This window comes from Saccopteryx bilineata, chromosome 1, assembly GCF_036850765.1.
Source record: "Saccopteryx bilineata isolate mSacBil1 chromosome 1, mSacBil1_pri_phased_curated, whole genome shotgun sequence".
NCBI lineage: Eukaryota > Metazoa > Chordata > Mammalia > Chiroptera > Emballonuridae > Saccopteryx > Saccopteryx bilineata.
Window position 1 is genome coordinate 38,935,997 of NC_089490.1, and position 21,232 is coordinate 38,957,228.

The window sequence follows — 21,232 nt, forward strand, 5'->3', positions numbered from 1 at the left end:
CCCACCAGGGGAGAGGCTCTGCCCACCAGGGGGCAATGCTCTGCCCCTCTGGGGCGTCGCTCTGCCTCGACCAGAGCCACTCTAGCTCCTGGGGCAGAGGCCAAGGAGCCATCCCCAGCGCCCGGGCCATCTTTGCTCCAATGGAGCCTTGGCTGCGGGAGGGGAAGAGAGAGACAGAGAGGAAGGAGGGGGGAGGGGTGGAGAAGCAAATGGGCGCTTTTCCCATGTGCCCTGGCCGGGAATCTAACCCGGGTCCCCTGCACGCCAGGCTGACGCTCCACCGCTGAGCCAACCAGCCAGGGCCAATAATTTCTTCTTTTTTTTAATTCTGTGAACATTTATTTTATTTATTTATTCTTTTAACATTTTCTTTATTCATTTTGAAGAGGGACAGGGAGAGAAGGGAAAGAGGAGCAAGAAGCATCAACTCCCATATGTGCCTTGACTGGGCAAGCCTGGGTATCATACTGGCAACCTCAGTATTCCAGGTCGACTCTGCATCCACTGCACCATCACAAGTAAAGGAATATTTTATTTCCTTAAATATATTGCATGTTAATTTCTATCATTCATAACCATTATACAAGTTGAAAAATATGTTTGTAAATGTATATTAACTTAAATATAAACTCTTTCAGAACTCAGTACAACTAAAACTAAGATTATTAATCAATATAAAAATTATATATATTTTTTTCATTTTTCTTTTATTCTTTTTTTAATTTAATTAAATGTGTTTACATAGATTCCAGGGTCACCTCTAATGCATTACCCCTCCCCCATATTCCCCTCAACATCTCCCTTGTCCCCATCCCTACAGCGCCCTCCCCCCTTCCCTTCGGGTTTATCCCATCCTATCATCCCCTTTCCCTCTGTCTTCTTTTCCTCCGGTCCCTTTGATCCCTCCTCTGTCTCAATTCTGTTCCTCAGTTCTCATTATTCCTTAGATTCCTCAAATGAATGAGGTCATATGATATTTTTCTTTCTCTGCCTGGCTTATTTCACTCAACATAATTAAAAATTATATTTTTGAAAAGAAATTATAATGTTAAAAATGTTTAGTAATGTACATTATCATTATAATTACCTAAATTTTAACACAAATAGGAGGTTACTAGCATTCCTTTCTTGCTAATATTTTATGTAATGGAAGTCAGTAAACTTAGTAGGATTACAACAATGAAATGTCTGTAGGTGATGAAAAGACCTGTCAAATTCCTTTAAAAAGCAGTTCAAATTGGCTATAGAGTCATTAACATAGAGGTAATTGGTGAGGCACTAGAATACTTAAGATCTCTCAGGGAAAATGTTGGTAAAAGAAGAAAATCTTAAAAATAAAATCAGAGATAAGTACTCAGAGATCATCCTGAAACAAAATAGATACCAAAAACCAAAACATAAACAGGATAATTTAAAATAATTTCAAACTAAAATAAAAGAAATATTTTAATTAGAAAATTTCATATTAAGAAAGGATAGATAAATTTTAAAGGAGAAAGATAAAGGGGATATATACTTTATATTAAAAATGCATATGTGCCCTAGCCAGTAGGCTCAGTGGTAGAATGTTGGCTGGGTGTGTGGATGTCCCAGATTCAATTCTCAGTCAAGGCATACAGAAGCAACCATCTGCTTCTCCAACCCCTCTTTCTTTCCCCTATTCTCTCTCTCTCTCTTTCTTTTCTGCAGCCATGGCTAACTTGATACGAGTGAGTAGGCCCCAAGTGCTGAGGATGGCTCCATGGCTCAGTGGCCTCTGCCTCAGGCATTAAATATAGCTCAGTTGCCGAGCAAGGGTAGCATTATCCCATAGGGGGCTTGCTGGGTAGATCTCAGTTGGGACATATGCAGGACACGGTCTCTCTGCCTCCCCTGCTCTCACTGAATTAAAAAAAAGGAAAGAAAATGGATATGTACAGTACTTGAAAGTGTACATTCTGGAGTCACACAGACTAGATTTAAATCTAGCTTCATCTATTCTTATTGATACATGTATACTTAAAGAAATATTTCACTAGCTCAGTAACATTTTATTTCTCTATAAAATCGAATGGGATTTATGTGTGGATCAAATAAGGTCATATCATAAATTATAAGTTAAAATGCCAAATGCATTATGCTGCTAAATAAATGTTATATTCTTATCCTATATATTCTTGTATAACAACAATAATATTTTAGTATATGTTTGCAAAGTGCACATATAAGTTTGTTCAAGGTCCTATTCATAAGTTGCTTTTCATTATATTTAAACATATTCTATTAAAATATTTTATACCATAGAAAACGAGAGAAAATGAATAGCATATTCCTACCATCTTTATTTGCCAAAAACCCATTTTAAAAAATGTAAAGCATTCCTGGTCCATGGAAAGCCCCACTTGTACTCTCCGTGATTTCATTTCCCCACCTCTCTCCCTCCAGGCAGGCCTAGAAACACTGTGTGGATAAGTAATTCTCATGTATGTGTTTACTCTCTGCTATAGATTTATGCAACCACAAAAAATATGAATTTGTGTTTTAAAATTTTAATACTTCATTATCACACTGCACATATATAATTTTTCAATAATATTTTAAAATCTAACTTGTTTTTGATATGTATAAGTATTAATACATGTAGCTATTGTTCACTTATCATTTTTATTGTTCCCTTATTTTAACCACCGTTTGTAATTCCATAGTATGATAATGCCATGATAAATTGATCCATCTTCCTACCTTAGCCTTTACTTTGTTTCATATTTAGAATGAAAATTCTTATATATATATATATATATATATATATATATATATATATATATATCTCATTCAGTACAAACCTGATAATTTCTCTAATAGACAAAACTGTAAATGGAATTTCTGAGTTGTAGGATATGCCTTACTGTGTATATATAGTACATGCACTATATTTATAAAATTATTTCAAAAACTATACAGCAAAATAGGCATATTTTTTATATTCTGGCCAACAACTACCAGACTAACTTTATTCCCCATCTAGTTTAAGAGCTTAAAACATTAATAACTGGGGTCTTATGTATAGAGAAAAATATCACTAGTACTTAAGTTGCTATATTCTTATTTTATAATAAAACTCTCCTCAGGCACTTATTAATGCTCTCCCAACATAACCCTAATAAATTAAAAATCTCTATTACTAAATTATATATAATACGCTTAAATATCCATATAAGAATACATTTGTGGCTTAGATTGATAAAAGCATTCGAAGTACAGAAAGCCTGAAGCTATTGTGTTTTTGACGTGCTAAATTACTTTGCCGTGTATTAAATTACTTACTCCGAATCTTCCAATTATATTGCAACACCATCCTTCATTCAGACAGTTGATGCTGAGCAGTCTATAGCGGTGAATTACTTTCTCACAGTTTTCCCCAGTAAATCTTGGCATACAACTGTAAATACATCAGTGTAAATAAGAAAAGTTGCTAATTAAATATTTTCACTAAAGTCTATTAACAGCCAAAAATAATAATGCTTTGTTTAAATTACATTCAACATATATTATTACATGATTTTTCAATCATTAATTTTGTCTGTGAATATTTGTGTTGTTCACAAAGGAGAAAAGATTTATCGATTTAAAAGGAATTATAGTAAATGATATTTTCTTTTTCTTTTTTTTTTGAGACAGAGAGAGACAGAAAGAGGGACAGATAAGGACAGATAAACAGGAAGTGAGAGATGAGAAGCATCAGTTCTTTGTTGTAGCACCTCAGTTGTTCATTGATTGCTTCCTCATATATGACTTGACCAAGGGCTACAGGCAAGCCAGCGACCGCTTTCTCAAGCCAGTGAGAAATTTGGGCTCAAGCCAGAGACCATCGGGTCATGTCTATAATCCCATGCTCAAGCTAGCAACCCCTTGCTCAAACTGGTGAGCCCGCACTCAAGCTGGTGGCCTTGGAGTTTCAAACCTGGGTCCTCTGTCCCCTGCATCCCAGGCCAACACTTTATCCACTATGCCACAACCTGGTCAAGCAACTAAATTTCATTGATGGTATTCATACTGTCTTTGAAGAAATTAAGGGTAAATCAACTTTAATCTAACCAGATATTAACAATAAAATATAGGCTATATAAAACTACTAGAATAAAAGAGGCCATTATTAAAATGTGATGAAAAAGATGAGAAATGAGATTTCTAATCTTTAGTAGAGCTGTTAGATACTGATGCTGAACTATCAGATGTGGACACCACATATGAATTTTAGGCACAGTATAGTGAAAAATAATAGTATGCTCATATTTGGGCTAATTATCATGTTTTGTTTACTGTCATTTTTACATTTTTTAATAAAGCATTCTTATAAGTGCCTGATATTAAGCTTTTGATTGTTGAGGCATCCGTTTCAAAGACGTCCATTTTGATTAAATACAGCATTGGCAACTGTATGACACCTACTAGCTGCACAGATTGAAGAAGCCAGGTCTCCGTACGCGTGCAGTGTTCCTTTCACAGAGCTCTGGACAGTCCAGATAACAGACCACTCGAGCGACAGACTGCTTTCTTCTTCTCATTCCATAATTGCTCTCTTATGTTTCAATTCACTAATAAATAGCAAACTTTCAAAAACTTATGCACACCTTGCTCAACCCTAAGAAAGGCAGAACCCCAGGCCTCTACTCTCCCACTCTCTCTTTACCTGACTATTTTGCTGCCTGGCCCTTGGGGTTGCTATTAATTCTCCAAAACCTATGAGTAATAAGCCTTGTATTTTCAAGCTCCTTCATGATGTTACAGTGCATTTCACAATTATATATAGTAAGAACCACAAAGGCCAGCCCAGCCACAGCGCTGGTTCTGGTTGGAGAAATATCTGTGGAGACTCACCACAAGCAGTGGGGTTCAGGTGAGTGCCCCAGGCATTCTTAGTCTGACAGACAAGAAACAAGGCTGGATTCCAGTCCACTGCAGTTCATTAGCTGCAATCAATAAGGTGCTAAAGAACACATACCAGTGTTCCAGCTTCCTTTGGCCTCACTCTCATTAATTCGTGAAAAATATTCCTGTACTTTAAATCACATTTAGTAAGCCAAGTGGGATACTAAATTAAATGACACCGTCTCTCTGTAAAGTAAACACTAGAGAATTAAGACCAAAAATCATGCTTCTTAAGAGTATGTTGTTACAAATGGAGTTAAAAATGAAATGAACTGCACCATATATTCATTATCTTAAAATTTTTATAAGAACAAAGGATAGTTTCACAAAAGAAGAAATCAAAGGTCATGTTAACACAGTTTAACTGAAATAGCATCTATAAAACACATTTGTAAATTACCTTTCCTGCAGTTCAAGACACAGCTTTGAATTTTCACCTTGTAGAATTGAATCATTCTTTCATTTATATCAGTAATAACCATCCATTTTTTCCAGCACCTACTATATGCCAGTCACATGATAATTACTTTTAAATAATGTTATATTTTTCTCATTCAGTCCTTATAAACCCTGAGGACAAGTCCTGCCGGGGGTGAGGACAACGGAGATGCAAAGACCCGACTCCGGGGACCAGGTTCAGTGACGCAGATCCACTTTATTCAGGAAGTAAGCTAGCATATATACACAGGTTCAGCCTAGAGGGTGTTACAGTGTGTTCCTCAAAGCCAATGGCTGAGAAGATCATGGAGCTGAGTGGTTGGCGCTAAGTCACTTCCTTATAGAGGGCGAGCTTCCTTCATGGGTATGCCCAGGAGGCTTCTGGGAGCTGGAGTATTCTCAAAGCATTGCATCAGCCACGGCTGCTAGGAATGTGCTATGCACTCCACCCACAAAACCCTAAAAGAGATATAGTATAACCACTATATCATAAAAAAAAACATTCTGAGAAGTTGAGTTATTGCTTTGGTTATATCACCAATTTTAAAGCTGTTATAAAAATTAAGTACAGCCTAACTTTAAATGTATTGATAAAACATCACCTATTAAAACTTGTTAAGATATCTTTACTTCTCTCATTCTGAGGATCCTAATCATTTACTCAGAAATCATGTCAAATATTTTGTTACCAAAGATATCATTCTTACCCTTTCTTATTTGGGGTACGTGTGACAGAAAGAAGAAAGCACTAGAATATCAAACATTGGTGAATTGTGGCTATCATATCTCAGTTTTCTTTTTGAGTGAGAATGAATTAAATTGGCTAAGTCTATCTAAGGACATGTTATGGATCTTGGATTTAGATTATTCTAAAGTGGTAGTCAACCTTTTTATATCTACCGCCCACTTTTGTATCTCTGTTAGTAGTAAAATTTTCTAACTGCCCACCAGTGCCACAGTAATGGTAATTTATAAAGTAGGGAAGTAATTTTACTTTATAAAATTTATAAAGCAGTTACAGCAAGTTAAAGCATATAATAAGGCCCTGGCCAGTTGGCTCAGTGGTAGAGCGTCGGCCTACGTGTAGGAGTCCCGGGTTCAATTTCCGGCCAGGGCACACAGAAGAAGCGCCCATCTGCTTCTCCACCCCTCCCCCTCTCCTTCCCCTCTGTCTCTCTCTTCCCCTCCCGCAACCAAGGCTCCATTGGAGCAAAGTTGGCCCAGGCACTGAGGACGGCTCCATGGCTTCTGCCTCAGGTGCTAGAATGGCTCTGGTTGTAACAGAGCAATGCCCCAGATGGGCAGAGCATCGCCCCCTGGTGGGCATGCCGGGTGGATCCCGGTCAGGCACATGTGGGAGTCTGTCTGACTGCCTCCCTGTTTCCAGCTTCAGAAAAATACAAAAAAAAAAAAAAAAAGTAAAGCATATAATAATAATTACCAAGTACTTTATGTCAGATTTTCTCTAAGTTTGGCAGAATAAATCTTTATAAAACAACTTACTATAGTTTAATCTATCTTTTTATTTATACTTTGGTTGCTCCGCTACTGCCCACCATGAAAGCTGGAATGCCCACTAGTGGTCGGTAGGGACCAGGTTGACTACCACTGTTTTAAAGTATGGTTTCTGAGGAGGAGGGAGGGTCAGGGCTATGAATTAAATGAAGATTTAGGCCCTGGCCGGTTGGCTCAGCGGTAGAGCATTGGCCTGGCATGCAGGAGTCCCGGGTTCGATTCCCGGTCAGGACACACAGAAGAAGCGCCCATCTGCTTCTCCACCCCTCCCCTTCTCCTTCCTTTCTGTCTCTCTCTTCCCCTCCCGCAGCCAAGGCTCCATTGGAGCAAAGATGGCCCGGGTGCTGAGGATGGCTCTGTGGCCTCTCCTTCAGGCGCTAGAATGGCTCTGGATGCAACAGAGCGATGCCCCAGAGGGGCAAGCATTGCCCCCTGGTGGGCATGCCGGGTGGATCCCGGTTGGGCACATGCGGGAGTCTGCCTCCCCGTTTCCAGCTTCGGAAAAATGAAAAAATAAAATAAAATAAAAAAATAAATGAATATTGAATGTTTACTTATGAATGAGATCAGATCAATAGGTTGCTAGATGAAATTAGGCAGCAGCAACTCTGAGAAAGATGTTTCTAAATAAGCAGAGTTTATAGATCATGAAAAATTAGACCAAAGTGTTAGTACTTTCACTATATACTAAGGAGGAAGTCCCAAAACACCATCTGTGACACTTGGTCTGTGGAGGTTTAACACAAAGGCAGAGGAAACCATAATTAGAGAATCTTCCTGTTGAGTCACAAGCTATCAACCCTCCAGGCCTCCACTTCTGCTCACGGCTTGAAATCTAAAAGAAGCTCCTAAAACTCATCCAAAAGGGAAATGACATCTTATCAACTAAGCCTGCAGTCAGGGAAAGAGAAGGTTTAGATAGTATTCTTGCCACTGAAGAATTTAATCCAGATTAAACAAAAAACAAAAGGAAAAGAGCAAACTCTAGAACAACATGGACCCTTCGATATATCTTCTAAGAACTATTCTGTATAAATAACTGGTCTGCCTAATATCTACTATGAACTTTGGCAATTTAAAAAATTTCACACCTTTTATTTTATTTAGTTTTCCTGCTCTTTCTTAAATCATATTTCAAATTTAATAAAATAAACTATATTAGCTTAATTCATTACCTATGGCATTACAATAGATATAAATATTAAATGGAAGTAATTTTTTCCAACAAAAGATATTTTTCCAGAACATGTACAGTACAGTACCCAATACTTTTATTTTAAATGAACATTTAGTGCAAAATTACATTTGATTACAATTTACATTAAAAATGCTGCAGTTATTAAGACCAGAGTCATTTATATAAAGATCATGAGATAGTCTTCTGGAATGTGCAATGTGAAAGAAAACACAGATATAAACATAAATGCAACTGAGGATATGAGAAAAAAATAGAGGCTGATCACACTAGATAACCATCTGTGTAAATATGCTAAAAAGCTATCCCTGTATATCAATGTCAAAATTAAATAAAAATAAAATAAATGAATAAAACAAAATATTTGGTGAAAATTGACTCTAAAAGATGCTTGGCATATTTATATATATATATGCATGAAGAGCTTGAATTTCTATAAAAGAGATGATTTCCATGCCATATAAGTTTTGACGCTAAGAAAATTTATGCTTCTTACATATTAATTGTAAACCAGAATTTTGATGCAAAAGCCAAAGAAATTAAAACAAAATAGTTACAGCCAAACTCATTTGAACAAGTAAAAACAATGTTGTATCCATTGACACAAAATTTAATTTCTAGGAATTTTTCCTGAAGGAATAATTAGATGTATTAAATTTAGATTTATATCCATATTTATCCCATGCTATTACAAATGAAAGTATCATCCGAAAAAGGGCATCTCCTGATCAAATTCTAGTGTCTATCATCACTCTACCCATACTGCAAAGAATCCACAGACAGTGTAAACAAGAAACTAAGCCCTTTCTAAATTGTCCATTCTTCTTTAGATGCTTTCATCATTAAAAGGGACTATGGCCTGGCCTGTGGTGGCGCAGTGGATAAAGCGTCGACCTGGAATGCTGAGGTTGCTGGTTCAAAATCCTGGGCTTGCCTGGTCTAAGGCATGTATGGAAGTTGAAGCTTCCTGCTTCTCCCCTTTCTCTTTCTCTCTCTCAATCTCTCTCTCTTTTTCTCTCTCTCTCTCTCACTCCTTTCTAAAATGAATGAATAAATAAATAATAATAAAAAAGGGACTATGGTCATAAATTTGATTCTCACTGTATATTTAAGAATTTACTTTATATAACTAGTTTAGTTATCTTTTTTCTACATACAAATGTAGTTTTATGCTATGCTATTAAAATGGAAAGAAGTGTGCTATTCTCAGGCTACTGCAAACAGTTCCACATGATGAAAGTACCGGGAGATGAGATGAAAGAGATGAGAAAGGAATTTGTAACATATACCAAAATTTACCAACTATATAAAACCTAGGAGTAAAATTCAGGGAATTGGAAGTGAGTAATAAGATTTAAAACAAACAACAAAACAAGTATAAAACATGAGAAAGGCCTATACAAATCAATGCTAATGTGCAATTAAACTGATGACTATGACTGACTTAAATCAGTGTAACTGGCCCTGGCTGGTTGGCTCAGCAGTGGAGCCTTGACCAGGCATGGGGAAGTTCTAGGTTTGATTCCAAGTCAGGGCACATAGGACAAGTGACCATCTACTTCTTCCCCCAATCTCCTCCCCCTTCTCTCTCTCTTCCCCTCCCACAGACACAACTCAATTGATTCCAGCATGTGAGCCCCAGGCACTGAGAACTCCTCTGTGGATCCTCACCTCAGGTGCTAGAAATAGCTCAGTTGCAAGCATGGCCCCAGATGGACAGAGCATCTGTCCCAGAAGGGGTTGCTGGGTGTATCCCGGTCAGGGCACATGTGGAAGTCTTTCTCACTGTCTCCCCTCCTCTCACTTAAAAAAAAAAAGTGTATATATAAATATCTGCATAACTAAAGTTCAAAAAGAAAGGGACGTGCCTGACCTGTGGTGGCGCAGTGGATAAAGCATTGACTGGAAATGCTGAGGTTGCCGGTTCGAAACCCTGGGCTTGCCTGGTCAAGGAACATATGGGAGTTGATGCTCCTGCTCCTCCCCCTTCTCTCTCTCTCTCTCTCTCTCTCTCTCTCTCTCTCTCCTTTCTAAAGTGAATAAATAAAATTTAAAAAAAAGAAAAAAAAAGGGAGAGTGAAAAGAGAGACAGAAAGGTGTCACCTTGTCAGATTAACATTTAGATCTGAAATCAAAGTGATGTTAAGTCTCCTCTGCTTACCTTTTTTTTTGGATTTTTCTGAAGCTGGAAACGGGGAGAGACAGTCACACAGACTCCCGCGTTCGCCGGACCGGGATCCACCCGGCACGCCCACCAGGAAGCAACGCCCTGCCCACCAGGGGGCGATGCTTTGCCCCTCCGGGGCGTCGCTCTGTTGCGACCAGAGCCACTGTAGCACCTGGGGCAGAGGCCAAGGAGCCATCCCCAGCGCCCGGGCCATCTTTGCTCCAATGGAGCCTTGGCTGCGGGAGGGGAAGAGAGAGACAGAGAGGAAGGAGGAGGGGTAGAGAAGCAGATGGGCACCTCTCCTGTGTGCCCTGGCCGGGAATCGAACCCGGGACTCCTACACGCCAGGCCGACGCTCCACCACTGAGCCAACCGGCCAGGGTCCTCTGCTAACCTTTAAAGCCACTGTCTTTATTTTATTTTATTATTTTATTTTATTTTATTTTATTTTATTTTATTTTATTTTATTTTATTTTATTTATTTATTTATTTTTTTTACAGAGACAGAGAGAAAGCCAGAGAGAAGGATAGCTAGGGACAGACAGACAGGAACGAAGAGAGATGAGGAGCATCAATCATCAGTTTTTCATTACGACACTTTAGTTATTCATTGATTGCTTTCTCATATGTGCCTTGACCGTGGGGCTACAGCAGACCGAGTAACCCCTTGCTCAAGCCAGCGACCTTGGGTCCAAGCTGATGAGCTTTTGCTCAAACCAGATGAGCCTGCGCTCAAGCTGGCGACCTCAAGGTCTCGAACCTGGGTCCTCAGCATCCCAGTCTAATGCTCTATCCACTGCACCACCACCTTGTCAGGCTGTCTCCTTTAATTATCTGCCACCATCTAGTATATCTGGGATCTTCAAAATCTATAGTACTACTCATGCTTCTACTTCCCCTTACACTGTGATCAGTTGGTTATATCGAATTCTTTGGGTACTGAATTGCATCACTAAACTTTCATGCTGGCTCTACTGAGACAGCTGCCACTCTGCCCAGATAAACATATGCATTTTACTGCTCACATCTTTGCATTTATTCTACTTGGCCATGCTTTTCTCCTGTTCATGACAAGTCCACTGTCAGTCCAAGCTGCTTCTCAGCTTTTCATAACCCCTAGCTTTGCTGACCTCATTAAAAACATCTGTTACTCAAACTTCTCCTCTAAGGTAACTAGAGAACTGCTCTACTACCACGGAGAGCTGTGCATTTGGAAGATCCGCACAGCAGACTTCTACATAACCAGGTCCTTTTGGTTCTTATGTAGTTCTGTACACTCAGGAGCTCTGCGGATGAGCCCAGCTAATGGCACTCATTCCCACCCTTGAGATGACTACTCCTGTATGGAGAGAGAATTGGGTTTCACAGACCCTCTTCTCTTTCTTTTCCTTCTCTTTTTTTATCTTCCTTCCTCCTTCTCTCCTACCTTCCCATCTCTGGCATACACTTTCCAGTTCAACATATATTCTATTATATGCGTAACTGTGCAAAGTCATGTTTACAAGTTAAATGCCTTTAAAGTCTATATGTTCCATTGAAATCAATAGGTGCATTTGAGTACTTAATTCCAGTTTAGCTTAACTTTGTATCAGACAATGACATGCCTCTGCTCCAGCATCCTCAGTTCTACAACATGCACACTGTCCATTTTCATTTGGATTTGATCCTGACGTGCGATGAAAGCCATTGAAATATCAAAATTTGTAGGAGCATGTCTAGATTATGTATAATTAGTCTGGCCTGAAAATGGACATTGGGTTATTACAAGCCTGTAGTTTAGAGACTAATCAAGGGACTATTATAACAATACAGGAGAAATGAGATGTATTCTATAATATAGAGAAGAAAAAATAAAGAGAAAAGATATTCAGGAGGCAGAGTGAACATAAGCATGAAAATCTTGTTGACATTTATTTACAGGAATGAAACTAATACAAGGTGTCAAGTAGTGTTTGGTAATATTCTTCATATTCTTAATACTTCTGATACTTAGTATTTTATGCTGTTTCTTTTCATCTGATTATAGTTGTTATTTATTGCACTTCTTTTATAATTCAGAACAGCTACCAAATATTTTTATTCCATTAATGTTAATCTTCTCTATCCCTGATATATAATCAATCACATTCTTTACTTTTTTTGAAAACAAAATTTTAATTATTTCATCAGTGTGGATACATAATTTTCCCTCATGAACAGCCTGATTTTTTCTTCATGATGTTTACTTTTTTTCGCTTCCTACTATAAGTCTTGAGTGTTGTTTAATTTATTTCTTTTAGTTCTAGATCCTAATTCCTTCACTGGACATCCCATTTGCTTCAGCGGTCATATTTTAGCACCTATTTTACACACACACACACACACACACACACACATCCAAATATTATCTCATTACCAATTGAGATTTACTTTTGTAATATTATGTGCATTTATAAACATGCATGTGTATACAGGTATTTTTTTCCTATTCTAGTCCATTTTATATTTAGTAAAAATATTTACTTTCTTCATAATATATTACCTGAATGATAGGTTTTCTGAATCTTTGCATACACATAAATATTTCTCTCCCCAAACTATATAGAGTAGTCAGGTATAATATTTGAGGAAGTCATTACTTTTTCTCAGTAGTCTATAGTATAGATGCTTTCTACTGTTCTTGAGACTGTAAATGCTATTTCACTGTTGTGAAACTAGCTGTATTACAAATAAACAATGTGGTGCCACTGTGATTATTTTTTCTTTGTAAGTAAATTGTCTTTTCTGCCTTGAAGCTTGATAGATATTCTCTATCCATCAGTTTCACTTGCATAAAGAGACTTTTTAATATGCAGACTTAGTTCTTTCTCCAACCCAGAGAAATATTTTACAACTTGATTAATTATTGCTTTTCCTCCATATGTTCTTGTTACTCCTAAAGCTGTTATTATTCACACGTTAGATTTCCTTGACCTATATATCAAGATACTCAACGTTTGTCATCATGATATAGTAACTAACTTATCCATTAAGTCCCCAACAAGTAATTATTGAGCTCCTCCTACCGTATAGTTATTTTTCTAAGCATGGTGCATATTTCAGTGAACAAATTCCTTTCCGTCATGAGGTTCATCTTTGAGTGGGAGAGGTCAGGTAAAAGTGGATAAATAGTTGCTATTTTTCCAAAGTTTGCCAGCAAATTACTATTTCATAAGACCAGAAGAATTTAGAGTGAGAGTCATGTATACACATGAAGATAAAAGCAGATCCTCATTTCTTTATATTTTTCTCCCTATAGTTTAAAATACTTCTTTTACAGAAATATTCTAGCTCTCCATTATTTTGGAGAGCATTTCCCTTTTAATCTTCATCTAAGTTATTTAATTAAAAAGTATATTTTCGGCCCTGGCCGGTTGCTCAGTGGTAGAGCGTTGGCCTGGCATGTGGGAGTCCTGGGTTCGATTCTCGGCCAGGGCACACAGGAGAAGCGCCCATCTGCTTCTCCACCCCTCCCCCTCTGCTTCCTCTCTGTCTCTCTCTTCCCCTCCTGCAGCCAAGGCTCCATTGGAGCAAAGTTTGCCCGGGAGCTGAGGATGGCTCTGTGGCCTCTGCCTCAGGCCCTAGAATGGCTCTGATTGTGGCAGAGCGACCCCCAAGATGGGCAGAGCATCGCCCCTTGGTGGGCGTGCTGGGTGGATCCTGATCGGGCGCATGCGGGAGGCTGTCTGACTGCCTCCCATTTCCAACTTCAGAAAAAAAAAAAGGTTTTCTAGCTGCAGTCTTCCTATGTAGGTATACACATGTGCACTCTTGAATCTCTTATTTGATTATAGTTATCTAATTTATGGCATGTTGATTTGTTTCTCTTCCAGAGACTTTAATGCCTTCAAGTTGTATTTGTTTTATTTTAACAGTATTTCTTAATTTTCTGGCCTTTTTTTGCATGAGATCTTTTTCTTTGCTAACTGATCAGGTCTCAGGTTGTGTTGCTACAGGGAATAAGTGACGCATCCTTCAGCAAATAGAAGGCCAATTGGGCCAGAAAAGTTGAAGCTGCCGGGTTACCAGTCCCCTCCTGAGGACCATCAGCCTGGCTTCTCTCCTCCATGATATGTTGAGAATACTCCCTCTCTACTGTTGAGAGGCTTTAGTCCTGAATTTTAGAATTTAGTTGATTCTTTCTGGTAAAGGATACAAAAATATTAAGGGGGTTAATTTTGACTAACTTTCCATTATTCAGAATATTCGTACTGGTTAAGTATTCAGTATTTTCTGGTTATTGTTCTGGTGCACCATATGTTATTTTGAAAATGTTTTTTTAGCTCCCAAAGCAAGAAAAATCTACATAAATTGCTTTTGTTGAGATAGTCAGAGAGGCTAATTCCTAACTCATTTTCGCTGCTCAGGGTGTCCAGCAGTCATTTTTTGTCAAAGTAGTCAGCAATTTTAAATATAAAGATAGAGGAAATACACCTTCTAGATCTCCATGTTCCTCTGATATCAAAATTATAGTTGTATTTTTGTTTAAAAAATATTTTTTATAATAAGCATGAAAGTATTAAGAAATGAGGAATATTTTTATGAGACTAGAGTGTAAGAGGGACCCAAGTAATGGTGATGAAAATGTTTAAGGTGTCATTATTTATGGTAAAAAGAAGATTATATATGGAAAAGCAGAGAATAACTGAAAAAATACACATAAGGGGAGAGGATAAAGATAATGGAAATAGTATATATTAATGAAGAAGATAGGAGAAAACACACTTTCATTGTCTCCTTTTCCCCCCTAAAATTGTTTCCTATAACTGCCCTAGATTACTATTATTAGTTTGCACTTTGTCAATTAGGCCAATATTTATTAAACAATTGGCTTAAATCTATTTCTTTGACAGTATCAAAAATCACGTTAAATGACTTATGGAATAAATGCTACTGATTTTAATGAGAAATGTCAGGTTCTGTTGGGGACATTGCTTTGAACAAAACAGAGTAATGACAGTAATACCACAGCAACATTATATCACCAGCATTTTGGTAAATACAGTAGATCATGTTATAAAGTAATACTATATTATTTTTATTGTTAAAGTATAAAGAAGTCACAGTAAAACCAAATAAATAGTATATTTTAAATATAATTTATAAAATATTTTTCAAACTATAAAGAGAAGCATATTTTAATAAAATTAAATGTGTAAATGCCATTATAACATTATTGATTGCTGAAAAAATTTAAAGTAATATATTAAAATAATAAAGTAAATATACCATAAAATAAAAAAAGTGAAAATTGAAAATTAACTATATTTGATTTCTTTTTTAAAAAACTAGCTTCAAAGATAGTATGCCAACAGTGTCACTTTTGGATAAGGAGTATACGCTTGCTTAAAGTTTTCCAGCTGTTAAAATAGCTCTTTCAAACTGTACTATTCCAGGAAATGAAAAAGAGATAGTTACAAAGTAACTTGAAATAACTTTCTCCTACTCTGTTATCTTGAAATACTCCCCTGACTTGTTTGAAGACCTGGAGTGGGTTTTCCGTACTTTTTTTTTTTTTTTTTCAGGGTTTGCCATTCTGAGTGAGTTAATTTTTATCTTAAAGAAAGCATTGTGGGGCACTGGCCATTTGGCTTAGCAGTAGAGCTTTGGCCCTTCCTAGTCAGGACACACAAGAGAAGTGCCCATCTGCTTCTCCACCCCTCCCCCTATTTCTTCTCTCTCTCTCTCTCTCTCTCTCTCTCTCTCTCTCTCTCTCTCTCTCTCTCTCCTCCCCGCAGCCAAGGCTCAATTAGAGTGAAGTGGCCCCAAGCACTGAGGATGGTTCCAGGGCCTCTGCCTCAGGTGCTAGATTGACTCCTGTTGCAACGGAGTAACACTCCAAATGGGAAGAGCATAGCTCCCTAGTGGGCTTGCCCAGCGGATCTCAATTGGGAGATGCATGCAGGAGTCTGTCTCTGCCTCCCCTCCTCTCACTTGAAAGAAGAAAGGGAAGGAAGGAAGGAAGGAAGGAAGGAAGGAAGGAAGGAAGGAAGGAAGGAAAAGAAAAAGGAAGCATTGTGTTTCACTTTTGAGTTATTTTTGTTTTATTGCCTATAGATAGGGATTCTAATGCAGAGTTACTTGCATCAATTTCAATACTGTCCTGTACCTATTCCACCTTTTGGAAAAAAAACCCTTTTAAGTAAATAAGAACTTATTGTTATAATAGAGCCTAGCAATGCCACTATATGCTTACTTACTGTGACTTGTATGGGTATAGACAAATGTTTAGACTTAGAGACTACTCATCCCATCAATTTTTTTTTTGCATAATCTGGGAGCAACTAAGTGCTTGTCTGGATCCCAACACATAAATAGTTCATTTTCATCATTCTTTAAACCTTAAAATAGAATTAACAGACAAAAAGATCTACATTTTGGTATAACATTGGCATGATATACTGCAATTCTAGAATACAGAAAGACAAAATTTACAATATTAAATCTCAGACTGTGAGTCTGAGAGAAAATTATAAACGCATCAAATATAAAAACATATAGAGATAGGTGCCATGAAGTAAACAAATAAAGTCAGGTTAAAATGGAGAGAGTAACTGAGAAGAGATAGTTTTGAAATGTTAGTCAATATTGATAAGGAAGACTTCTTTAGAAGCTGTTTATCTGAACAAAAGTCTGAATGAAATGAATATCAAATTATTGTAGTGTCTGGCAGGAATTGAATAATCAAAGGGAATGTAGTAGGAATTTATAGTGGAAAGACAGGCAGAAGCACAATATGGCTAGTCTCAAAAGCATTTTAAATACTTTAAGTTAAATGTTACAGGGCAAACCATTGAGTGGCAGTAGATAACAGTAACATGATTTTTAAAACATATACATGCTTTTGTGTGGAAAATAGATGATAAGGAAGAAACCATCTCAAAATGTGCTTTATCTGTAGCTCTCACTATACAAGATCAAGAGAAATCTATCTTCTAGTTGCTCTGACCAAAACTAGAAAGCCATTATACATAATCTTTTTTTAACCCATACAGTGTCTCCTGACAAAAATTTTCTTATACTGAGTTATTCTATTGATTCCCTCTTAAAGGTACACCTAAGATCTAACTAGTTTTCACCATGACTTTTCTCCCATCTCCCTCCATCACTCTCTTCTCCAATCTAGATTACTACTTTAGCTTTATGAGGTCTTTTTGCATCTATTGTACATCTACAAAGTTTCTTTTCAACACAACATTATTTCAAAATATAGTATAATGTCTCTCTTTTGCCAGGAACACTGCAATACTTCCTATTACACTTAAAATAAAAATCAGAGGTGTTAAAATATTCTGTGTGATTAGCAACTGCCCTCATCTCTGGTTTCTTCTCTAACCTTCCAACTCACTTCCTTTAGTTCTTTTTTCCCTAAACATTCTTCAACCTCATAAGCCCCTGACCCTACCAACTCTTTAATATTTCCTAGCCGTATCATATTTTTACATCCTTCCTTACCTGAATTAAATTACATGATCCATTTCTATACTCACTTCTTTCACACACCCTCAAATCACTAATTCCCTCCATTATTGTACTCTGGTTAAAAGCAAATGTTAGTTTAATTTAATAACTAAGTTATTTCATATAGACATATGAGTAATCAAACACGATTTGAGATTGCCACACTTTACTGTAGACCAGTGGTCCCCAACCCCCGGGGCCGTGGACCAGTACCGGTCCGTGGGCCATTTGGAAATGGTCTGCAGAGAAAGAATAAATAATTTACATTATTTCCATTTTATTTATATTTAAGTCTGAACAATGTTTTTTTTTTTATTATTCATTTTAGAGAGGAGAGAGAGAGAGACAGAGAGAGACAGAGAGGAGAGAGAGACAGTGGGGAGGAGCTGGAAGCATCAACTCCCATATGTGCCTTGACCAGGCAAGCCCAGGGTTGCGAACCAGCGACCTCAGCATTTCCAGGTCGACGCTTTATCCACTGCGCCACCACAGGTCAGACCTGAACAATGTTTTAATTTTTAAAAATGACCAGATTCCCTCTGTTACATCTGTCTAAGACTCACTCTTGATGCTTGTCTTGGTCACGTGATACATTTATCTGCCCCACCCTAAAGGTCGGTCTGTGAAAATCTTTTCTGACATTAAACCGGCTCGTGGCCCAAAAAAAGGTTGGGGACCACTGCTGTAGACTACATTCACTTTAAATTTACGTTCACTAACTTTTAGGAGACCCTTATTGCTGCATCAATAAAACTAAATTTTCCTCCCCCTCCTCTGGATTTCTTTATTACACATCTTCTTCTCACCCTGCTTCTTATTTCATAGGAGGACTGAAACACTTTGAAGATGATTCAACAACACATATTTAAATCACCTCTATCAGTTTAAATATTCTACTTTTCTTCCTATTTTAATTGCTGTAATATCTGTCGTCTCATCTAGCCCCCTCCTCTGCTTGCACACTATATTTCATCTCATCCCTCCGGCAGTTTAAAAACGACCTGCTTTGAACACCCTTCGGCTGGCACCCCTTACTCTCTTTTACTGCCACCCTTTACAGGAAAGGCCCATCCATCCATTTCCGTCTATTCACTTGCAAATAGGACCTAATCAATATTTTTCTTTCTACCATTCTGTCAAACTGCTTTTTTCAAGGAAACCATTACTTTCAGTTGTCCATTGCAAAGATCAATTCTCACTTTTCTCTAACTAGACTTAGCCACATAACTTGAGAGAGTATAGCACTGTCTTAATATTCTTAAAATATTGTATCGTTTCTGTGATGATACCATGTATTTTTCTCATCTTAACTCGCTGACTTCTACTTTTTACATTCCCATCCTTAGCCTTTAATTCCCTTAGGTATAAGAATGTCCAAGGTGTTAGTTTACCAACCCTTAACTTGTCTCTCTAGCCTTGCTTCAAAGAAGTTGCATCTTCAATGCCTTGTCCGTGTTGCTGACTTTCAAATGCACACGTGGAGCCCAGATGTCTCCTCTAAATTGGAAACTGACATACCTGACCCCCTCCCTCTGAACCCCTATGACTTCCACTTGTCTGCATCAGGTGTCTCAGCTTATATGTCCAAAACTGACTTTCTGATCTCCACTCATCTCAAACTAGGCTTCTTTTCTGACATAGTTCCCCATTTTAGAAAATCATATTCAATCTTTCAATAGAGTAACAACTTTAGAGTTATCCTTTGCTGCCTTTTATTTCTTGATTCACATTCATTTCTTCAGCAAAAAGTTAAAACTTCTTTAGAAATATATTCCAGATAGGGTCCTTAATTACCATCATTACCCGTTGTCTATTGGAGAAAAAGTATTCAGAGTGGTTCTTTAAAATACTATCAACCAACTAGAATGTAAGTTTTTTAAGGGGGAAGTGTTTTATTTGTTTTCCTTTCTCTTTTTTTTTCTTTTTTCCTGCTGCTATAGAAGAGTTTCTATGATAGTAGAAATGTTTCTGGGAAACTAGGCACTCAGACATATATCCTTAAATTAATAAATGAATGAGTTATTTCATGTTACATCTTGAGTCAAGACCTTTCATCTCATTCAGTAAAATCCAAAATATTTATTCTAAACAAATTAAATAACAAATTAAGCTATTTGGAAAATATTCTGTGTTACACAGTAAAAGGGTCTAGACTAAGATACAGATGATTAAAATACTGTCACTCTCTTGAACATGTTCTAGTAAAATAGACTTTCATAGCAATTGAAATTTATTGTATATAGTTAACTGAATTTTTGGGATATTTTGGAGTATTTTAGTAGATATTTGAGAATTGGTTAAACAATAAAACAACAAAAAGAAACAAAGTATTTAATCATTTAATATGTAATAAAATAAATGGTTTATAAAGATTTTCAGTGTCTTAATTTGAAATTTCTCAGTTGTAAATAACAAAATGTCAATTCAAACACTAAAATGATGGAGGATTTATTGGCTCATATGATCAGACTGTTCAGAAGTGGTCCCTGCTCCTGGTTCTACCTCGTGTTACTCCTCTCAGCCTTACAGTAATTTATAATTTGTCTTTGCCTCCTTTTTGGTTTCTTTGTGGTTACAAGGTGGCTTCTAGTAGCACAGCTACTTGATGCAAGACAGCTTTTGATGTCACTGTAGTGTGACTTCTTTTACTTCCCCTGAAAGCCTCTGGCAGGAGATTCGGTGTCACCCAAGGACAGACTTTCTACCAAATGGTTATTTAAAGTATCTAAGTGCAAAAAAAAAAAGGCATCAGACAACCTTCAAAGAATTTATTTCCTGTGGCCAAATAAACAAAAAGTGGGCAGAACTCCCTTCTTTCATTTTAGTTGACAGAGCAGAATAATGGTAGAGAACAGTGCGAAGAACTTGGTTTTTGCTGTCCCCTGTGTCAAGCTCTGGTGCTGGATATGGGCAAGGTCTCTATGTCCCAATATTCACTGTGAATAACAGTATTTTGTAGCCAGTGTGGACTCTTGAGGTTGGGCCAGCCTGTGGTCATATGATTGTGAGGTTCTTAGGTCCTTGTGCATTTGAGAATCATAAAATTCATGTTATAATTATATTGAGAGTCAGACTCACCTCCTAGAAAACAGATCAAGGATTTTGCTTCTCAGACACCCATGAACAGGTACATATTCAATTCTTTTTATTCTCTGAGAATATCTCTTCCCTTTTTCACACCTTCTAAAGAAACTGATCATTCCTTCTCTCCTCAGCATAATTCCCTTGAATGTTCTATCACTTTTAATAATCTTAATCTCTCATATATTGCTTTGGGTACTAAATATTGTCCCCTCCAGATGCATTCTCGTCATCCTTCTCTATCCTGCAGTGTACTTCGGGATGCTGACCAGGGGCTTCTGACTGGTTTGTACTAATGAGCTGTACCAGCAGAAGGTCAGAAGGTGAGAGGAGAATAAGGTCGGGTACTTACTCCTTCCATTTCCTCACTGCAAGGTTGCCGGTTGGCAATAATTGTGTTCATCTACATAAGTTAATAGTTCATGTCAGAATGTTCCGTACAACAGCTA

General features: G+C 37.4%; 1 protein-coding gene across 1 annotated transcript in view; it reads right to left on the bottom strand.

Moving 5' to 3' along the window:
- Positions 1 to 21,232, bottom strand: part of LOC136319195 (protein eyes shut homolog) — a 287,411-nt gene that overhangs the window by 62,450 nt on the left and 203,729 nt on the right. The window contains exon 6 of the mRNA XM_066252573.1: positions 3,304 to 3,418. Within this exon, the coding sequence (XP_066108670.1) occupies positions 3,304 to 3,418 (115 nt within the window). The remainder of the gene's footprint in view (positions 1 to 3,303; positions 3,419 to 21,232) is intronic.